The following is a 23517-nucleotide window of genomic DNA, read 5'->3' as shown; positions in this document are numbered from 1 at the left end:
AATGTGTGCAGATGAAACAAACTCTATTGAGTTCTACTCACTTACATACCACTAAAACAATGCATAAATAATGTAACTAGGACAAAATACAAACTTACCACAAAAGGAGTTGGTGTTATACCAGAAAAAAGGTAAACAGGAACACCTTGGCTGATGAATGTAGTTGCAGCAAGTCTTGCAAATCTGTAGGCACAAGGGAAGAAAACCAAGATTCAGAATGGAAACCTTTCATAACTTTAGCAAGCATTATTACATTGGAACCAATTTCAATTTAGTTGTCAATCAGGGCCACTTAACATATTCTTTTTAACAAGATGATTAATCTCCACTTATACTGGAAACAACATATATTTTGTAATGTATAAAGGGTGATATAACTATCTTCTCCAGTGCAAGTACACAGATTAAGTTACTTACCTTTAAAATGTGGACAGTGAGAAAGTATATGCTCAGTGCAATCAGATATTAATAAACCATTAATCATTAATAAAATAAATCATTAATAAAAGGATGAATAAAATCAATTTATAAAGAAAGCCTTCCTCTAACTACTATGTAGGCAAGACCTTAACAAAAATTAAGAAGAGTAATTAAAGAGAACCCCACGTCAAAGCCAATTGACTTGTTACTGCAGGTAGGCTAATTATGGAAAATATCTACTCATACATGCAGTATGTTCTCATGTGAAATTGCAAAGGAGGAACCCACAGAGGACTATGAAATAACTTTACTGCTACAAAAAAACCAGAAGTTGTCAGCTGTGCTACTACCTCCACCAAATATTTGGAGAAAGTGCTGAAGCTCAAAAGTAGAGCATATGTTTTGTACACTGAAGTTCCAAGGTTTAATCACTGGTATCTTCCAGTAGGCTTTAGGTAAAATCCTGGAAAACTCCCGATAGTCCGTAATGAGCTAAATGACTCAGTGGCCAGATACTTTGAAAGAGTCCAGCAAACCTAATATGTGTAAATACAGTGGAGAAAATGGTTATGTTGGAAGAGCCCTCCCTCCAGTCCATCTGCCTTGGTCCAGGCCTCAGAGGGAGAGAAGAATGCTGGACCTGATTCCCCCCCTTCACCATTCCCTTCTCCTTTTGTGTCGTGCCTTTTTAGATTGTAAGCCTGCGGGCAGGGAACCGTCTATTATCCCCTCTGTTGTAAGCTGCCCAGATTCTCAGTGATTGGGCGGCATATAAATAAATCCTATTATTATTATTATTATTATTATTATTATATTGGATCCAATCAGATTTTTTAAAAGAAATTCTAAGTATTATTTTAAAATATTAGGGAATCTGTATACTTTTTTTTAAAAAACAAACAATTTAAAACCTACTGTAATCATGCCAAAAAACCTCAAGGTGGTTTACAACCAAATCAAATACAGTAAAAACAGAATAATGAAACAACAAATAAGCTCGAAGGATGGGGAGGACCAAAACACCATCTGAAATAAAGTTTACTTAATTTTAGAGATGGAAAGGATTTTCAAAAATGGTTGCAAATGTGTTTCTCAAGTATTTGGAAACCCTGATAAGGAGAATCCTGGACTGACAAGAATTTTAATGTAATTTCATTAAAATCAGTGGAAGTTAAGTGTGGAGTTCACTCAACTCTTGAAACGAATTACCAGTAATATGCTTTTAGTATGTTTAAATTGTTTTTACTGTTTTAAATTATTTTAAACAGTTTAAACTGATTTTATTGTATTCTCTCCTGAGATCCATGGAGATAGGGCAGGGGGGATATGTATGTATGTATGTATGTATGTTTTAATATATAAAATAACTCCTGGAACCATGTTCCTTATTCATTAGCAAGTATGCATTAGACTGCAATCTTAATAGCATAAGGTCCTATATTTCTATCAATTAGCCAAAGAAAAGAAAAGAGACGAACGTAGTAGGCTACCTTTTCCTAGCACGGATATTTGTTTTATTCTGACATGCAAGAATGAATAATTTCATGTCTTCTTTGCACAGAGTAAAACTATAAGGATTTCAGCATATTTTTAATGTTTTATTTTTGTTCCTCTTTTTTTTTCTTTAGGTGAAATTTTGCTTAATTTTTTTGTGAAAATCTTGTTTTTCTGGATGGAAAAGACTTTTTGCATAACAACTCCTTTTACTCCTCCCTCTCCTTAACTGTGTTCTTTATTATTGATATATCACAATATGTATCACTATGCCAGTTTCCATTATTACTGTTGTTACTGTTATTAGCATCATACACACACACACACACACTTACTTTTCACTCAAAACTGAGACATAAAGTGGCTAACAAATTAAAATGATTACAATATATTTAAATGCATATGAAGGATCAAGATTAAATATACAACTATTAACAAACAATATTAACATTAATAATATTAAAATAATTTAACACATATACACTTGTCCCTCTACATTTGCGGCTTTGACTTTTGCAGATTTGATTTTTCACAGACTTTATTAATATGTTCTTTCTAGGAATATCTAAAGTAAGATAACACTATTATGTACATGAAGTAAAATAATTGCAAGAGGCCCCACTGTGTTCCTCAGATTTTCCTGAAGTTCATTTGGCTATAGAAATGATTCCCAAACTCTGGCTTTCCACACGTTTTGGACTTCAGCTCCCAGAATCCCAGACTATTGGTCAAGATGGCTATGGCTTCTGGGAGCTGAAGTCCAAAACACCTGGAGGACCAGAGTGACCACTCACAGAGCTATAGCTGGGAAGACAAGCTTTGCAGTACTCACACCAAAGCTCTGAACTCCCTCCAGATGCAAGTTTTACCTTGCCTCATCCCTTATGATTGTATAACCTTTTTTTCCTCCTAAAAGGGCCTTTGGCCTGTAATATCTGGCTCTGAAATGGTTTTATATCACTGGTGTAAAATGCTGGCTGAAATTATTGTTTAATTTTTCACTGTTCCTCTTATTATGTTTTACCATGCTGTTTTATGCTGTAACACTGCAATGGATTTTTTTTAATGTGTTGTCATTTTTATTAAAAATGGTATTGTTTTCCACCCTGGACAAGGTCTAGGAGATGCAGGCTATACATGTGTGGATGTATATGAAACAAACAACAGTAACAGTACAGTATCAATTTTAGACATACTGTACTTTCCCTTAAGATTCAGGGGAAAAAGTTGCTCATCCAATCCAAGTGTGCTCCTTATTTGCTTTTTAAAAATGGCAAACAATGATGTAAAAAACTCACCACTGAAAAAATAACCAAGCATACCTTTTGCTGCTACCTCCACTTGGCGGATGAGCCCGAGCATCATAGCCAATTACTACTCCTTTTTTCTTTAGGTCACTGAAGCTCTTTTCAAGGTACCTACAGAATCCCTAGAAACAAAACATATACTCAAGTTTGAGAAGTTTTGCAAATATGTCACATAATTTTGGAACACCTTACCTAGAAGAAAAATAGGGACAGGCAACAATGACATACAAAGCTAGGAAATTATGATGCATTCCAGTGAATATATATCAGGGCTTCTGAACAAGTATGTTACTTTTAAGAGCAAGGTGATAAGCTGGTTTAGGAATAGAGCATGAAATGACAATATCCCATAATTATTCTTTATATTGTTTTATTTTATTGTAAAGTTTTATTAATGCTCTTATTTTCCTTAATAGAAGAAGGTTAGCCTGTGAAGCCGAAGGCTTTCATGGTCGGCATTCATAGTTTTTGTGGGTTTTTTGGGCTATGGGGCCATGTTCTAGAAGAGTTTATTCCTTTCGCCAGCATCTGTGGCTGGCATCTTCAGAGAATGCAGAGAAGGTTAGGCTGTTAGGTTAGCCTGAAAAGTGGTAAATAAATACCAAGTGTAAATACAGATATTCATGCAGCATTATTTCCCCCCTTTTCTGCCTATTTAAGAAACAGAACATCCAAAGAGAAATATTGTGACTAGGTAAAGGAAGAGACAGTGTTTGATTAACAGAGATTACAGATTTTATATGTGGAAGTTCCTAGTGCAGTAACACCCTTTTTCTTACTGCATCTGAGGCTTGCAGTGTGGTATGCTGTCTCTAAAGCCTAGCCCCTCGGCATTTACAGGGCCATTATGTCACTCTACGTATACATCAAGTGTTTTCTTATGCCCATGTTATGAAAAAGGTATCACAGAAGAAATCTTGATTAGTTCTGCTCTTGCTTTATGGTAAACCCTATAAGCAACCAATTCATATTGGTATATATGGAATTTTGTTTGGTTGGGTTTTTTTTTAATGATCTGTGACTGTAAATTTGAAAAGGACAGGATATTATTCTTAGGACTTTATCACATGAAGCATTAAATTGCAACTGTGGGAAGATAACTGCATCTTTGGCTGGGACATATCATATGATGTCTACCCTCTTCTGTTGTTATCCCAGTGGGAGATTGTTTGGAAAGCTGAAGGCTTTCATGGCCAGCATCCAAAGTTTTTTGTTGGGGTTTCAGGCTATGCGGCCTTCTAGAACTCTTCTAGAACATGGCCACATAGCCCGAAAACCCCACAAAAAACTATGTTTGGAAAGCGTTTCTTTCCATTAATGCAAAAGCTCTGTTAATGACCCCCTTTCCTGCTACTGCTGTGCTACCAGTTCCACTTTAAACATGGTTTTGGATGGTCAGTGGGTGGGCCTTAGGTGCGGCTTAGCTGCCCTTTGTTTACCAGTGGGAGAAGGGGAAGGGGTGGACATTTAATTTGATTTACTTTTTTCAATTGGTAATGTAACTGAAAAACTTGTAAACTTCTTTTTCCTCTATAGAAAAAAAACTATTGGCAAATGACTACCTCCACCCCAACTGGGACTAGTCAGAAAGGCTGAGATGATAAAGCTTTGCTCACTGCTTCATCCCCATCCTGCCTCCTTTTCTAGCACAGTAGCTCTCTCTTTCTCATTCTTTCTCAGGCACACACACATGTCTGGAAATATAAGCAGAAAAAAGTCTTACAGTTAAAGCAAAATTTATTTCATTATTTTGACTTTTCCTAACTGAACAGACTTGATTAATTGCTAGCAGATTACTTACTCCTTTAGCTGATGGCTTTCATCTGCCAGCAATTAATCACATCTATCCTGAATTAGAAAGCTCTCCCCACATACAAGGAAAAAAAAGATCTTTTTAAATGTAAGAACTGCTTTTAATTTATATTTTGGGGTAGGGGGTTGGGGTGAATCTATGTATGTGCCAAACTAGGAAGATATTACAACTTAATTATGGAACTTCTTACAATGTCTATTCCTCCTGTAAATAATGCAAATAGCTTAAGTAGTCTCTATGGGACCTGTCCCAAAAGGTATTCTATTGTGCTTTGTTTAATGTCTTTGTACTAATCTACTTTGCTTAATTTGCACAAATGACTTCTGATGCTCCTACTATGTTATAATTGCTCTGCACTCAAAACATATGCCTTATGACAGACTTAACTTCCAGATACAAAGTTTTCTTCCTTTTAGTTTACAAACTGAAGGATATATAACAAGCTAAAAATTACAGTTATTTTGAGGAACAGTTGTATTGTTCAAAGTGGAACCGCATGAGATGTTCTAAAAAGAATGTCCAAGAATTAAAACTTGCCTCAGTTACACTGATGAAACACTGACCAGCTGGCTGGAGAAAATATAAGTCCTTAATCTTCTACCTGCTCAAATTTTAAGGGAATTTTACTCAGTTGTTTCAAAGTATTAAATCACACACTTCAGTGCAAGTCAGAAAAATACAGATGGCAGTAGCTCCTCTTGACAATGAACGAAAGGCATTCATGACAGTCATTGCTCAAAAAAGGGGAACATTTGAATTTTAAAGACAGATTTACTCAGATCTGGTACCTGAGTGGTCTGAATAATAGTCAAATCATTCATTCGAGAGGTTCCTGGTCCCATGGCTGCTCGGAGCCCTGCAGTCCCAAACTCCATCCGTGAACCAAAACATTGTTGGAGCTCTTCTGTGTTTCCATCAGCAACCAGTTGCTTGACCATTTCTGAGGTTTTAGGATTCTGTAAAAGATTTCACCTAAATTTTATTTTCAGTCTAGAATTTAAGAAGCCTTTTAATGCAAAAACTCGGCATATGTAAATATGAAATGAGCAGTTATAGAACAGAAAAAAATTCTGAATGCTTACTGTCTCTCCACTGCCTGTGTGAAAATTTTGCTTGTACAAACACCTCTCTACCTTTACCTTTATGGCATTTTGTGCAAATTACATTTTTGTGGAGAACATCTTGTGTTTTGTGTATATACAATATACTTTGGGGCACATATACTGTATTTTTCTTAAATACAATTTTTTGTGCAAATGATTTTTAGCAAAAATTCTCAAAATAAATAAAATGAAAAATATGTAAAAAGACTTGAAATGTGTTGAGACACCCTTTCTCACTGAGGAGACAAAAAAGTGTGAATTGTGAACCCATACTTCTTAGCTACACTCTAAGTTCAAGCAAACCAAGCAAGCAGCCCTGGTCAGTATTCTAAGTGAACCCTATGTTCAGGTTAGAACAAAGGCCAAAACTTTTAAAATCTTTAATGTGTAACGGCCTCATGGCCAAAAAAAGGGGGGAAAAAAGCTCAGTTAAAAATTTCCTGAAATGAGGATGGGAGAGCCAGTGTGGCGTAGAGGTTTGAGTGTTCGACTATGACTCTGGAGACCAGGGTTCATTTTTCAACTTGGACATAAAACCCACTTGGGCATGTCACATACCCTCAGCGTCAGAGGAAGGCAACAGCAAACCTCCTCTGAACAAATCTTGCCAAGAAAATCCTGCATTAGAGTCACTGTAAGTTAGGATTGCCATACCCCGCTTGGGGGCGGGACTTTCCTGGTTTGGGGCGGGTCCGCACGGTCCCGCCCCTGTTTGGCCCTGCCCCCGGGATTCCCCCCCCCCCGCGACGGACGCCAGGCAGGGAAAGGAGCCTTGCCTCAGTGAGGCCCGTTCCCTGCTTGGCCTCCTCCACTGGCGACGGAGGTGGCCTGACAGGGGAAAAGGGCTTTGCCTCAGCGAGGCACTTTTCCGCTGCCTTGCTGCCTCCTCTGCCGGCCAGGGAGGCGGCCTGGCAGGGAAAAACGGCCTCGCCTCAGTGAGGCCCTTTTCCGCTGCCTTGCCGCCACCTCCGCCGGCCAGGAAAATTTTGTCCTACATTTGTCCCGGTTTGGAGGTCCTGACTTATGGCAACCCTACTGTAAGTCAGAAATGATTTGAAGGAACACAACAACAAAAGGGATGTATAGGCCTTGTGATTTTCTTTGACTACAACCCCCATCCTTTCTGAGCATTGGCTATGCTAGGTAATGCTGATCAGAGATCAAGAGCAACAACATTTGGCAGGATTTGACTTTTGAAAGCCACCAGAGTTCTGGAGTGCAATTGTTTCAAACGGCTGTCCACCCCATCTATATTGCACACAATGTCTTGATTTCTAGTCTGCCTTTTAGCCATAATGATTCCCAAGGTTACTTGCTGCTAAAATAAATCAAATCTTTATTGAACTGCAACTCAATCACTGCAACAAAGCAGCACAAATGTGACATCAGAACTCTGCAAGCCACTGGAGAGAACCCATTATTGTAGCTACTCCCACAAGTCAATCACTTCCAAAAATTGGGGCAAAGGCCATATGGGAAAGGACCCATGCCATGTCTTCCCATAGTGTTTTCATATCAACTTCTGGTATTACACACCCCATGTCTTCCTGCCTCAAGCCATGGCATGTGGCAGGGAGGGAGAGGCCTATGGCACCCCTTTCTCCCTGCCCAGGGTGGCTTTACTTGGGGGTAAAGCCGTTCCAGGTAGGGAAGTGAGGGTGAGCCCTTTAGCCCTGCCCCCGAAGCCCCAACCTCTCACCAGGTGACACCCCAGCATGTGATGGTAGTGGTTCTCATTCATTTATATTCAGTCTTTTAGCTTACATTTTTTTAAACCAGTGCAGATTTAAAACCGTACAAAAATAAAAATAAAAATAAGAGCATTGTCTTCAGTAATTAAAAACAGTTGCTTCCTAAAGCTGTAAAAGGAAAGTCAATAAGGAGCAAAATCATGAGAAGGTAGTTTCTTGTTCTTTTTTGAAGAAAAGTCACCATATAACGAAAGAAATGTGATGATCTTGCATGCCTACAATAAGACAGCATACTCTTCTAATTCACCATCACGAGTGCTTCATAAAGTAATAATATTATGCGTGTGCAAAGTTGCCTGAACATCCAACCATGCAGTTCCTATTAGCAGAATACTTTATGAATAAAGAGCCACAGTATTCTGAATATAAATTCGTAATGGCTAAAGTTCGGCGTAAGTGGTGGTTTGTCATGGGATGTGTCATCTTCCAACTCTATGGCCCGTTACAGACGGGCACTAAAGTACGGAGTCAGTCCGTACTAGGGTTAGGAAGGTGCGGTGCTTCCGCACCCTCCTAACCCTAGTATGGACTGAGTCCGTACAAAATGGCGGCGCCCCATCTACATGGGGGCCGCCATGAGGTCGTCACGGCCGCGCTGCCTCTATACGGGGTGGCGTGGATGTGACGTCCTCGCTCCACGCCAGGGCGCATAGTGTGCCCTGAGCATGGAGCAGGAAGGAGCTCCGAAACGGAGCTCCTTCCTGGTTTGGTCCGCTGGGCGCAGCCTTCAGACGGCTGCGCCCAGCGAACCAAAGGAGAAAGGGGCCAAATGGCCCCTTTCTCCTCCTCCCCGCCGCCGCGGGGTGTCCTTGGGGCTTGAAGCCCCAGGGACACCCCTTTTCAGGCTGCGGGGAAGGGGCCTTTTGCCGCTTCCCCGCAGCCTGAAAAGCGGCGGATCGGGGCCTCAGCGGCTGCCGATGTAGCCGCTGAAGCCCCGATACTCCGGGGAAAGGGGCGGGTGCAGACCGCCCCAAATGGGTAGTCTGTAACCTGCCATCGATTCTATGATTCTATCTCAAAATGGTGCAGGGTGGCTTTCTGTTATTAAATCCATGAGCCACTGATGTGCCCCACTCAGTATCATTATTGGGTATAGAGAAGAAAAGGATGAGGGAACCACTAACATTTGTTTAAAATAGAATGCCCCAAGAGCTTCACATGCATTACCTAATCATTAAAAAAATTAAGAGGAAGGCAGATAAGTCAACACTATTCATATGCTGCAGACTGGATGGAGAAGTTCAGGCTGATAGTGACCTCTGCAAAGTACTTACCAAGCTTGTGCCTGAAAGCCAGTATGGTATTCACTAAGACCAGAATATCTTAACAGTACTCTGTTATAAAATGTTTTTGTCCTCTTTGAGGAGCACAGAAAAAGCATTTCATTTGTGAGATGAAACATGCCAATGCAGAGTCAAATATAAGTTTCTAAAAAGGATTTTGCTAGTGTCCTCCCACCCCCTTGTTGGTTGTGGCATAAAGATTTTGCAGTACACACACACACATACTTGCTGCCATCACATTAGTTTGGCTTTGAAATAAGATTTGGACCAAGGACTCCCAGTTGCCACTTTTAACTACTAAAAGAAGCAGATGGTTCAGTGCACAGAGGACAGAATAGTCAGAGAGAATGATATTCATTAAATACACAGTTTGTCCCATAATCCCACTTTCTCAGGCACTGGCTTATTCTCTATTATGTTATTATGTTATCCTTGTTACCTATTATATTTTAGCCATCATTTTGATTGAAGTCTAGATCAGGCTAGTCTTGGAAAAGTTTACTAAATCTTGAAACAGTGCAACTAGTATTTGCTGAGATGTTCCAGGCAGGTACTGTGCTCATCCAAGGACAGAAATCCATATGTATGTAACAGTTTGGAAACCTGGGTCCCTATTTTGTAATAGTAAAAGCAGTACTACACTGCTTATCGGAGCAGTTATCTTAGCTGAAATTTACTTTACGTTTTGTAACAATCTCCTGATGTGAAATCAAGGTTGCAATCCTCACTCTGTAATGCAGAATGAAGTGAATGTAAGTGGGACACATATTTAGAATGGGATTGCTTCAGAAATATTTAGTTCCAGAATTAATTGCATAATGATTTTCTGGCAGTTTGTACTCAGATCTCAATTACACAGTGGACTAATGATAATTTATTAAAGACTCAATAAAATTTTAAAGGCACTAGAGCAGAATAATCAAAACAAGGTGAGTTTCAATTAATTCGAGGGAACAGCAGACAGAGTACAAATATTTTATATCAATGTATATAAATGAAAATATCTTATATAAAATAAAACAAAAACAAGTGGAGTAAAAGAACATACCATATATAATCATCTATATGTCAAAAAAAATTAAGCCCCCAAATCCTAGGTAGATATATATATATATGGGTCAATACGGTAATACTTCTCCATGAGCCTTGGGAAAGCTTTGGAGAAGGGAGGGAGGAGAGAGAGGAGGAAAATTGGAGGTTCCTGTCCCCCTTTTTGCAAGCCATTAGCCTTGGAGAAGGGTGTGGGGAAGGGAGGGAAATTCGAGGTTTGTGTCCATATTTTGCATGCTCAGACTGTGACCCTTGGGAGAGGTCCAGAGAGGGAGAAGGAGGAAGCAAAGTAGTGCTCCTCCCCTCCGTTTAGATCCTTCATTACATGCCCCTGAGTCTGACCCTCAACTTATGATTTTGCCCCCAAAACCTGCCCTCACCTTATACATGCGGTCGACTTATACACGAGTATATACAATAGGGGAAAAGTCATTGAAGTGAAAGACACTCTTGAAATATAAATGGTGTTGAATAATCTTGGATGCCAGTTTGAATAAAAAGCATCCAAACCTAATATAATGGTAACTAATATCATTAACTACATGTCTATAAAGGTAAAGGTAGTCCCTTGACATGAATGTCTAGTCATAACCAACTCTAGGGGGCGGTGCTCATCTCTATTACTAAGCCAAAGAGCCAGCATTATCCTAGGACTACTCCAGTGGTCATGTGGCCAGCATAACTACACCAAATGCTGTTACCTTCCCACCGAAGTGTCACCTATTTATCTACTTGCATTTGCGTGCTTTTGAACTGCTAGGCTGACAGAACCTGAGACTAGTGACAGGAGCAAACCTTATCATACAGCATTCAGGTCTTGAACTGCCAACCTTCCAGTCATCAGAATTGGTGGCGTCTTAAACCACCGCATGTCTGTAGAATACACTAAATAATATACAGCAGTCTGTACTGAAACCCATCCATTGCATAATATAGGGCTGAAACAGACTGCCCTGCTTTCTGCTGGCTTGGGGGTGAGTGTTGTGTGCTCTCAAGCTGCCGCAAAGCCGGCTATTTTGCCAATCTGTTCCAGTCCATAGTCAAGATGAACAGGGCATGTGACCCAGCATATGCTGTACAACAATTGTGTCTTTTTCCTACCAATAAAATTCACTGGACAGGAATATCCTTCAGAGGGGTAAACATTCTTGTTAGGTTTTGACAAGGTGGTAAGAAGGCTGGTGGGTATGCTTTTTGTTTACAGGCCTTGTCTATTTGAACCCATACTACTAAGTTACATCTGCAGTCCTCCATCCCACACTCTTATAAGTAAGTCACCCTCAATTATTATACTTGTCCCCATTAAGTAATCTCCATTAAAACAAAAGGTCCAAATAAGTATTGAGGGGTAAGAGCCAGCATGGTGTAGTGGTTTGAGCATTGAACTAGGACTACAGGAGACCAGGATTCGAAACAACATTCGGCCATTGAAACTTAATGGGCTGCTTTGGGCAAGTCACAATCTCTCAGCATCAGAAGAAGGTAATGGCAAAGCTCCTCTAAACACACTGTATCAAGAAAATCCTGAGATAGGTTCACCTTAAGGTGGCCATAATTCAGAATGTCTTGAAGCTGCACAACAACAACCACAGCTTCCAGGACAGGTACTTTAGTAAACAACGCTTCTATTTTCATTTGTGCATAAAGCAGTACTTCTGACATACATAAGGGACACCTGGGTGCCAGCAGAGAAGAATAAATACCAAAACTGAATGAGTGGATTAAACAGTGATGCTCCTATCAGACAGAGTACACTAGCATGAGGAAGAGACACTGGAGATATGGAGAGAAATGGGATGTGCTGAAATAATTGTACTAATTGCAACATGCAGGTCATTCCAGTAATTATCCACCCACTCTGTGTAACATGTTTTTTCCCCTTGCCTCTCTGTGTGATTTTCATTTAAACATTCAGTGAAAGATCTGGGATTGATTCCATACAAAATTTGCTGCCTTTAGGACCTGTTGAAATCACCATGAATTTGCAGCATGAGCCATAATTAATTTAAGGCCTAAATTCAACTGCAAATCTCACTGGAATAGATCCATTGAATGATGACAAATCAACACTTACGCAAATCTCACTGATTCAATAGGTTTACTCTGGTTGGGAATTGCAATTGATTTCAAGCCTGAAGTCCCATTGAATCCTGCTGGAACAAGAGATTTCTATTTGTATTTATTGGACCCAAGTTAGGTCCAAAACACACTACAGAAATAATCCAGTTTGAGACTGCTTTAACTGCCCTGGCTCAATGCTGGGGAATCCTGGGAACTGTAGTTTTGTAAGACATTTAATCTTCTCTGTCAGAGAGCTCTGGTGCCACAATAAACTACAATTCCCAGGATTCCCTAGCACTGAGGCAGGGCAGTTAAAGCGATCCCAAACTGAATTATTTCTGCAGTGCATTTTGGACCTAACTTAAGATATAAATAAAAACCCAAATGTCTCTGTCTAGCGAGGGACAGCTTTTTTGGATAGTGGCCAGTTGGCCTGCAAATAAAATAGTTGACACACTTCTGTACACTCTTGCATGCTACCAGCGCTAACAGGTTTGCCTCTAGTCAGCCATGAAAAGTGGCGGAAAAACAAAAAGAAGCCTTGACCTTACTCTTCTGTGCCAAAGCCAGGCCATGAAGAACCACAGGCTGATCTGCTCTTGCTCTGGAGGGTTACCAACTCCAGAACTTGTGGCGCTCCATCACTGAGGGAATGGTCTATCTCCCGATGTAGGTACTCTCTCCACTCCAGAATGTCCAGCATACATCCTGTTTTATGTTTTAAATAACACTGTGTACCACCCACCTAAAAGAAGTGTGAGGAAGATGTGATAGAGAAATAAATATGTCTCAGAAAAACCTGAAATACAGTAAAAATATTAGATTAAAAGACAGTAGTAGAAAAGGATGGAACGCACGAAAATGCTGCCTTTAGGTTCTGCATCCCAACTATGGCTGAAGGTCTACATCTGCTTCCCAGGGAGTAACCCTCCCAGACTTAATGGGTCTAAGTTAGTGGTTCTCAAGCTTTCTGCCCTTGTGACCCCCTTTACATCTACTTGTGGACAGCACAACCCCACCTCCGTTCAATGTAGTAAAATGAATAAAAATATTTTGTTTAATCTGCATATTGTCATTCACACATTCATGTATATCCAAATATACATGACTATGTGTTGTGCATGTTGTGTGCCTTCAAATCATTTCTGATTGCAATCCTAAGGTGAACCTATCATGGTGTTTTCTTGGCAAGGTTTGTTCAGAGGAGATTTACCATTGCCTTCCCCTAAGGATGAGAGAGTGTGACTTGCCCAAGGTCACCCAGTGGGTTTCATGGCAGAGCTGGGAATCAAACTGTGGTCTCCAGAGTCGTAGTCCAATGCTCAAACCACTAACCCATGCTAGCTCATAATGTTAATGCAGCAAACGCTTCTCTGAAAAAATGGGGCAATGATGGGATTGGTAAGGGAAGAAGGTGGCGGCTTGGCATTGGTCCTGAGGCCATGATCCAGCAAGCTTCCCTGCTCCCAGGCAGAGGCGGCTGTGCCAAGTGCCCTCCTCGCCTTTCTCTTCCCTTCCAGGAGAGATAAGATTTGGAGAGCAGAGGAGGAGGAGGAATCTGGGACTCCAAGTCTCAAATATCCCATTGAGCAACTCTTGTGCCTTCTGGGGTTCTTGACCCACAGTTTGAGAACCACTGGCCTAACTTGTTCAGCAATCTCAAGTAAACATGCACACAACAGTGTTTTATGGCTCCCATGCCAGTAGAGTGGTGACTTTGGAACAAGTTTTAGGCTCAACTTTAAAGGAGCTATTCAAGGTGCTGAAATTTACTCCCATGTAGTTTGAGCATGTTGGATAGTACCTTTGAAGTTTGTACTAAGAGACAGAACAGATTCACAACCCCACCAATGTGGAAGCCACCAGCCACTAGGATGTGCACAGATGAGCAGAGAGCGACTCAAGATAATGCATCTAAGGAAGGAGACCGCAGTTTACGAAAGCTCATGCTGCCAACTTCTTTCTCTCAGTTAGTCTCAAAGGTGCTACAAGATCTCTCTACATAATGATTCTGCAAACTAACATGTATATATCTTTGAATTCAAGGTAAGAATATTGGGGAAGTATGTCCAAGATTGCAGGAAAAGGTGCAGAATCTGAACTCCTTGGAGCTTACCTTTGAATTGACTTTTAAAGTGTACACTTTATAAGACCAACCAGAGTGGTGTAGTGGTTTGAGCACTAGACTATGACTCTGGAGAGCAGGGTTCGAATCCCTACTCAGCCATAAAACCCCACTAGGTGACCTTGGTTAAGTCACTCTCTCAGCATCAGAGGATGGCAATGGCAAACTCCCTCTGAAAAAACCTGCCAAGAAAACCCTATGATAGGGTCTCCTTAGGTGGGAAATAACTTGAAGGCAAACAAGACACACTCTTTACAGACCTGCTTCCAAAGGTCTGTGAGTCAAATCCTGCTTCTGGCATGGCCTCTCTAGATGGCCCTAGCTGCAGAGGCAAAACAGGATCAGGTTTTCCATGCACCTCTGACAACTGTGAAAGAAAAAGGGATTATTATTTTTTTAACTGGCTGGAGCTTACGTGGCAAACTCCACTAACTAACAAATGACCAAATAAACAAGGAACTATTCAAAGCGTTGCCTTCTTTTGCATCTGGTCATCACCCTCCCTGGGAAACCACATTACAGGACCAGGGATGAGAATGACAATGACACACACACATACTGGATAAGTGTGTGACCACAGTGCACTTTTGTCATTGTGTGCCTTCAAGTTGTTTCCCACTTATGAGGGCCCCAAGTCACACCCTCTCAGCCTCAAGGGAAGGCAAAGGCAAACCTCCTGGGAAGACATCTTGCCGAGAAAATGACATGATAGCTTTGCTGTAGTTGTGTTTCCTACTTAGGGTGACCCTCATGCAAACCTATCGTGGGGTTTTCTTGCCAAGAATTGGTTCGCATTAAGGGTTGCCATAGGTCAGAAACGACTTGAAGGCACACAACTACTACAACAAGAGTGTTCTTGGCAAGATTTCTTCCCAAGAGGTTTGCCCTTGCCAATCCCTGAGGCTGAGAGAGTGTGACTTGCACAGGAGAGGGTGAGGCTTTGCCCCTGCCTTCCTCTGAGGTTGAGAAAGTGTGACTTGTGCAAGAGGGAGTGGAGATATGCTCCTGTCCTCCTCTGAGGCTGAGAGAGTGTGACTTGCCCAAGGGGTGAAGGGGTTTGCCCTTGCCCTTGAGACTGAAAGTGTGACTTGCCCAGGGGGCTTGCCCTTGCCATCCTCTGAGGCTGAGAGAGTGCGGCATACCCAGGATGGGTCTGGGGTTTGCCCTTGCCCTGCTCTCAGCCTCAGAGAGAGTGTGCCTTGCCCAAGAGGGGTTTTCCCTTGCCCTCCTCTGAGGCTGAGACAGTGTGAGTTACTCAAGAGGGTGAGGGTTTGCCCTTGCCCTCCTCTGAGGCTGAAAGAATGTGACTTGCCCTCCCTTGAGGCTAAGAAAGTTTGACTTGCCCAAGAGGGAGTGGAGATATACTCCTGCCCTCCTCTGAGGCTGAGAGAGTGTGACTTCCCCAAGGGGGGGTGGAGGTTTGCCCTTGGCTTGCCCTCTTCTGAAGCTGAGAGAGTATGGCATATACCCAGGATGGATCAGGGGTCTGTCCTTGCCCTGCTCTGAGGCTGAGAGAGTGTGACTTGCCCAGGGGCCGGGATTCGAACCCTAGCCTCCAGAGCCTCAACAGAGTCCAACACTCGAAAGCAAGAGCGAGCTTCGATGGCCCCCAAAAGCTCCACATAATTCCCTTTGCCTTGGAGCTCCTTTCCTCGCCCGGCTCCCATTAAGGAAAGGAAGCTCCAAGGCCAAGGGAAGGCTTCCCGGGGAGTGAAAGCAGAGCCGCCTCTCGCCTCACCTTGTCCCAGAGCAGCCATTGGGCCGCCGCCGCCCGGGCCTCCTCCGCTGACGCAGCCATGCCTCCTTCCCTCAGAGCAGAGTGTGCTCCAATGGGGCCTTCCTTCCTTGGCCGCCTTTTGTTCTGAGGAGGGAGGCCTGGCCTGCAAAATGGCGGCTCCCAAGCCCGCCTTTCCAAAAGGCGGAGGCTACTACTCTGAGGGACACTCTCTCTTTGTCAGTTAACCCTTCCTTGCAACCCTCTTCTGACCCGTTGAGGAGGCTCAGTGTGGGACTTTTTCAGTGTTACTGTTTCAAAACAGTACAATAAACAACCCCTTAAAACCGTATAGTGTGACATTATACCTTACACATTTACATTTACTTACATTTCCCTCCTTAACCTTCAGACAAACATAAAATCCCATGCATTCTTAACATTCATTACTTCCATAGGTGCCCCATAAGTCAGTTTTTTTCATTTACAATATATTATTATTATTATTATTATTATTATCATCATCATCATCATCATTTGTTTATAGAGTGCCATAAAGTGCGCACACAGCACTTTACATAATGAGGGTCAAATAAAATAAGAACTAAAAAGAATAAAACCTGCCAAGCGGCATACAATCTAAACAACATTACATGATTAAAACATCATATCTATCTATCTATCTATCTATCTATCTATCTATCTATCTATCTTGTTGTTGTTACTGTCTGGTCTACCTCTATACACGATAACTCTTATTGGAGTTTATCACATGTTGATTTTGGCATTAAAGAGAGATGAAAGTGCATTTAAAGCATCCCACAAATGAAGCGGGAATGATGACTAATCGTGTGAATGATTATCACATGCAATCGCACAAATAATGAGATATCAGAAATGCATTGTCGCTGAAATCCCAAAAGTAAAAAGATGCACATTAAATGCTTCTTTGTGACCACTTTAATGGCGGGTTTTGTGCGACGTCATGTGAAATCATTACATGTAATTACGTAATTTTCCCAGAATATTCATGGGATAAACCCCTGATCTTCTTCATGTGATAAACTTTATACCTTACACATAGTTTCTTACATTTCCATTTTCAGCCTTCAGACAAACATAAAATTCCATTCATTCTTAACATTCGTTACTTCCATAAGTATTTTTATTTACTATATATATATATATATATATCTTGTTGTTCTTATGGGCGGGATACAGACCGGCGCTTTGCGGCGGTCTCCCGCCGGCGCCATTTGCTCCGTGAGGGAGCCGCAGCAGCCAAACTGCGCGGCTCCCGCGCGGAGCAAAAAAGAAGCTCCATTTCGGAGCTTCTTTTTGCGGCGCCTTTATGACGTCGCGAGGCGCCTGGCGCGGACTCGCGACGTCATAGGCGCCGCGACACGTCTGGACGCTATGCGTCCAGTACGTAAACATGGCGGCCCCCATGTGGAAGGGGCGCCGCCATGTTGTACGTATTCTATACGTACTAGGGTTAGAGGGGTGCGGAAGCACCGCCCCTTCCTAACCCTAGTACGTATAGAAGACGTACTATATGGCGGTTTGTATCCCGCCAATGTCTGATTTACCTTTGTATATTCTTAATACTTATTGTCAATTAACTCTTAAAGTAAGAAACTGAAAACATATTTTATTTATTACTTTATCCCTTGCATTATCCCACAAACAACTATGTCTCAGATCAGCAGCCTTTCTTTCCTCCTTTTTTGCAGTCCTGCCAAAAAGATCACTGGGCTCTTTTCCCTCTATCCTAGCTATCATTTCCCCCACTCTTAGGTGTTCCTTTCCTTGACAAATTCCCCTGCCTCTAAACTGGGACCATTTTTATCCTGTGTCACTGTTTCAAATGCACTACTAACATGGCATGTGATGCCATTCAGAAGGCTGTGTGTCTGTATGTGTATCTTCAAATCACCTGTCGACATATGGGAACTCTATGAATTTTCATAGGGCTTTCTTAGGGAAGGAATACTCAGAAGTGGTTTTGCCAATTCCTCCTGAAATATAGCCTACAGCACCTGGTATTCATTAGCGGTCTCCCATCCCAACCAGGGCTGACCTTGTTTAGCTTCCAGGATCAGACAAGATCTGGTGCCTTTAGCCTATTTAGACCCTATAAAACACACAAAGTTTATCACACAAAGGAGATCAGGAGTTTATCCCGTGAATATCCTGGAAAAATTGTGTTATTGCACGAAACGATCTCACATGACGTTGCACAAAACCCACCATTAAAGTGGTCACAAAGAAGCATTAATGCACATCTTTTTACTTTCAGGATTTCAGCAAAAATGTATTTCCGATATCACTTTATTTGAGCAATTGTATGTGATTATTATTGGCGCAGTTACTCACCATTTTTGCTTTATTTCTGGGATGCTTTAAATGTGTTTTAATCTCCCCTTAATGCCAAAATTTGCTCCAGTGTGATAAACTCCTAGGGTCTCAGATCACATTTGATTCCACCATCAGCAAAAGACAGGGCTTTTCAAGGGCAGTGTGGTGGTGATGGTGGTGTTGGTGTTAGGGAGTAGAGCTGGCTTAGTCAGGGCTGAGATAGACAGCAACATGTGGCGGATTTAAGAAAAGACTAGGCTGCTGTCACACTGCAGAATTAATGCAGTTTCGCACTGCTTTAACTGTTAACTGTAGCTCAACTCGATAGGGATACTTTTAGTCTTTTTGATGATGTACATTTTTTCCAGGTTTGTTTTTTAAGAGTATACATACACACACACACACACACACACACACACACACACACACACACACACTGATGCTGGTTTTTTTCAAGCATAAATTCCACCAGAGTGAAATCTGTCCTCAGGGTGACTGAACCTTGATGTCAGGCTGCCTCCTAAAATCCACTGGATCAATCATTAGTTTTCTCTTCTGTTTGAGCTGGCACAGTATCATTCATATAATCAGTTTCTTCCCCTAGGCCACCCGAAATGTGCCACAATTGCAAAATAATGTTAAAATAACCATCAATTGTGTTTCTGGTTTGGAAGGCAGCCTGTATTTCCGCCCCCCCCCCCCAAAAAAAAAAAAAAAAAAAGCTGGCTCCACTCCCCTCTGACCTTGGGATCCTGTCCATAGAGAAACATTACTACATTAGTTCAAAGTCCATCTTGAGACATTCACAGCTATCATCTTGGCAAGTTTTCCTGCCATACTACCTGTGACAGAGTAAGATATGAATGTATTCCCAAGGCATCATGAAATGGAGGTGGATTCATTATACTTTGGTAATAGTTCTTTTCTGGATTCCAGAATCAATCTTAAAACAAGTTTCTTCAGCTTGCCATACTTTCATAGGGTTCTAGTACCTGCTCGTGTTAAAAACTGTCCACATGCAAGCATGTACTGCTGAAATGCAATATTTAGAGTGCTCTGCCATCATGAAGAGATTGATAGGACTTGGGTGAATGTCTTGTTTGGTTATAGACCTAGTAGATCCACACATCTTTACACTAAGCAGTATGTCACAATGCTTAACTGGGTCATTATGGCATAGGTGATTAAACCCAAGGGTGGAACAGAAGAAATGCTACAGGCAAACAGGTCAATGTAGGAGCTTCAGATGAAAGTATCAGGAAGTCAATTAGGTCAATAGTTACTTCCAGGTAATGCTACAATGCATGGTAACAGATATGCTATTCCAATAGAAAGTCTTCACTTCTATGTTTCAGACCACATAGGTTTGTCCCTCAGACCGTGCCTATGCCAAATGAATTGGACCTGTGCTCACAAACAGCATTTTGTTGTTGTTAGCTGCCATTGAGTGACCCTGACCCATGGCAACTCTGTGACTGAGAAATCTTCAAGCCCCTCTATCCTCTACCTTCTATCTTATACCATGGGCCTGAACCAACAGGATCTGAGAGTCCTATAGATTAAGGCCCATGGTCTCCCTAATTGAGTCTAACCATTTGTCATGTAGTCTTCCTCTCTGTCTACTCCCCTCCACCTTCCCCAGTGTCATTGTCTTTTCTAATGAGTCATGCCTTCTCATGATATGGTCAAAGTATGACAGCTTCAATTTAGTCACCTTGGCTTCCAGGGAGAGTTCAGGCTTGACTTGTTCTAGGACCCAATTGTTTGTCTTTTTGGCATATTATGGTATCCTCAGCACTCTTTTCCAGCACCACATCTCAAATGATTTAATTTTCTTCCTATTTCCTTTCTTCGCTGACCAGCTCTTACATCCATACCTAGCAATGGGGAATACAATAACTTGGAGGATTCTAACTGTATCTCTTTACATTTTAGGATTTTGTCTAGTTCTTTCATAGCTGTCCTTCCCATTTCTAATCTTCTGATTTCTTGACTACAGTTTCTATTCTGATCAATATTTGACCCAAGGTATGGGAAATCTTTAACTTTTTCAATTTCCACATTATCTAGGTTGAATTTATTTAGATCCATTGTCATTATTTTTGTTTTCTTTATGTTTAAAATTAGGCCTGCCTTTGTGCTTTCTTCTTTGACTTTCTTTAGTGGTTATCCCAAGTGTGTGATGCTTTCTGCTAGTAGTATGGTATCATCGGCATATCTTAGATAGGCGGGATACAAACCGTCGCTTTGCGGCGTTCCCCCGCCGGCGCCATTTGCTCCGCACGGGAGCTGCAGCAGCCAAACCGCGCGGCTCCCAAGCGGAGCAAAAAAGAAGCTCCATTTCGGAGCTTCTTTTTGTGGCGCCTCTATGACGTCGCAAGGCGCCGCTGGCGCATTTGCGATGTCATAGGCGCCGCGACACGTCTGGACGCTATGCGTCCAGTACGTAAAGATGGCGGCGCCCATGTGGAAGGGGCGCCGCCATCTTGTACGTACTGTATACGTACTAGGGTTAGGGGTGTGTGGAAGCACCGCCCCTTCCCAACCCTAGTACGTATACAATACGTACTATATGGCGGTTTGTATCCCGCCATAGTTTACATTCCTTACTTCTATCTCCACTCCTCCTTCTTCCACGTCCAAACCTGCTCCATGTATGATATTTTCTGTATACAAATTGAACAGATAGGGGAATAAAATGCAGCTTTGCCTGATCCCTTTGCCAATAGGGAACTATTCTGTTTTTCCGTATTCTGTTCTTAGAGTAGCCTCTTGTCCTAAGTACAGATTACTCATCAGTAGTATCAGATGTAGCAACACTCCCATTTCTTTAAGAGCATTGCATGGCTTGGGTTAGCTATTTAAATCTGGCTGTCACCTACTATTCAACTAACAGCTTCTGCACATTAAACTAGACATCATGAGAGTGCAAAGCTGGTAGCTTCCATGTAACTGGAGTTGTGAATCTAGCCCAGGTTTTAGTCTGTATTTTAAAAGCGATATCCAGCTATCTGAGGTTATTTTAGCTTTTTTATTTGGAAATTAAAAATCGACTCCATCTTTATTCAAGTGCTGACATGTGTGAGCATCCAATCTCACAGACAGAAATATATATTCTAGAGTTGCTAGCCAACAACAGAGGACTTCTTTATATTCTTTCTTTTTTACATTTGCAACTGATGAAGACAGACAGCAACTAGAATTGAGTAAGGTGGTTCAAGCGGTTGGGCACCATGGCTCAAAGTCCTGTTCTCCATTCATGGCAACTTCTCCAATGATATTACTAACCAACTGAATGGTTATGTGGCAAAAAAAGAGTATAATCTACATCTTTTAAAAATAGTGAATGAGAGTATAAGATCTTCTTCTTATACTCAGCACAGGATGAGATCTTTAGATGAAGTGCAAGTGACTACACATAACTGGTCAGTGAGGAAAATTAGGTGGAGCAATGATATTGGCTAGAGAACATTTAGCAGAAATCCAGTCTACTCAAGGGACTGCTCTGGATTCGAGCAATGGTGTCTTCTTCAAAGTTAGTCCCAATATAGATTGAGAGACAGCACTGAATTGACATTTCAAGATCTTTATGTGCAGTGTAAATTTTGGTCCCTATTACATATATTCATGAATAGAGACCTGCTGTTTGAACTAAAAGAGCCACAAAATAAATCCTATTAATTGTATCTTAATCCTCTACCACCTGCATTAAAGAAAGGGAAAAGCAGATTGTTGGATTAGAATTGCCAGATAGGGTTGCTGGCCACACAATAAAAGAAATGTTGATCCTGATATGGTTGTCTGGCTTGCGCCTCTTCATGCTTTCCATATCAGATTCAGCTTGTGTACATTTCCATCAGCTTGCTAACCTATGCATAATAACATTGCTTCAATACCTACATGGCTGAGCATAATCCTGTTCAATGCTATTTGACAGACCGACTCCCCCAAGGCAGTTTGCAACAATTAAAATATTATTATAACAAAAAGCAGAGAGCATTAAACCAGTGAATAAAACAAATCTATAGGCAGGAACTAAAATACAGCGAAAGCTTGGCAACATAAACATGTCTTCACTGCCTGCCCAATACAAATCTCTGAAAGATATTATCTTAACTTGCTGTCTTTCCAACAAATCTGGTTTGGGTTTTTGTTGCCAACATGTGGAATCATTCTAGCACAGAATGATGGGATGTTATCAAATGATATTACCATGCCGGGTTGCTTTGTCAATTCAATGTCAACTTGGTCCATGCTATTTACCGAAAAGGCATCTATCTATATCCTTTGCCAAAAGGTGAATTTCTACTAGTGTATTTTCTTTCATGTCATTTACTTTAAACGAACACACAGATCTCTTGAACTGTTTTTAGGTTAACCATAAGTACCTCAATAGTCTCGGCATGAAATAGGATGGTGGACAGCTAGCCCTTTGATTTTATCCAGAAAGACTTGTATGTTATGATAATGGTCAATAACTAGCCCATGGGCCAGCTTCAAAAGTTCCAAAATAATAGTTGGGCAGTTCTGTGATACCCTTCAGACAAACATATAGTTCATTATACAACATAAATAATGAATCAATAAATATATAAACACTATAGTACCAACTACAATGTTAAAAAGGCAATAAAAATCAGCAGAACTAACAAATTTATTTCAAATTTGGGGACAATGCAACTTTTTCTTGTCAGTTCCTATTTGTGGACTTCCTAGGGGTCAAAATAAACTATGCAGTTATTTTGTTCTTTAATATTGTCTTCAATGGTGAGCAAAAGGAAATTTGCGGGAAAGGATGACCTCTGCTGGTATAGAAGCAGCACTTCGGGATCTGAGGCTGTTGATTTCAGTTCATGTAGCATACTTTCTCAACTAGACAACTTTATATGAAAACTTTCTGCCGCTAGGGCAAAACAAGAATGATTTTTTTTTCTTCATGTGGATAATTTTCAGAATTTGGAGGAAACACATTGCCCCTCCCATGGGAATTTGGAGGGCCACTTTCCTTTCCTGTCCCCTACCCTGTTATTTAAAAATG

At 41.3% G+C, this 23517-nt stretch overlaps 1 protein-coding gene across 1 annotated transcript in view; it reads right to left on the bottom strand.

The window, feature by feature from the left end:
• PGM2 (phosphoglucomutase 2) overlaps window positions 1-16249 on the bottom strand; it is a 29151-nt gene extending 12902 nt beyond the window's left edge. Inside the window, exons 1-4 of the mRNA XM_089525081.1 lie at window positions 16146-16249; window positions 5823-5990; window positions 3237-3343; window positions 99-183 (exon numbers count right to left, since the gene is read on the bottom strand). Coding sequence (XP_089381207.1) covers window positions 99-183; window positions 3237-3343; window positions 5823-5990; window positions 16146-16205 — 420 coding nt within the window. The 5' untranslated portion in view covers window positions 16206-16249. The remainder of the gene's footprint in view (window positions 1-98; window positions 184-3236; window positions 3344-5822; window positions 5991-16145) is intronic.
• Window positions 16250-23517: the final 7268 nt, after the last annotated feature.

The sequence above is a fragment of the Sceloporus occidentalis genome, unplaced genomic scaffold (assembly GCF_023333645.1).
Source record: "Sceloporus occidentalis isolate IW3139 unplaced genomic scaffold, rSceOcc1.0.p SCAF_5, whole genome shotgun sequence".
Classification (NCBI taxonomy): domain Eukaryota; kingdom Metazoa; phylum Chordata; class Lepidosauria; order Squamata; family Phrynosomatidae; genus Sceloporus; species Sceloporus occidentalis.
Note: the sequence above shows the minus strand (reverse complement) of the source record. Positions and strands in the feature narration are given on the sequence as shown.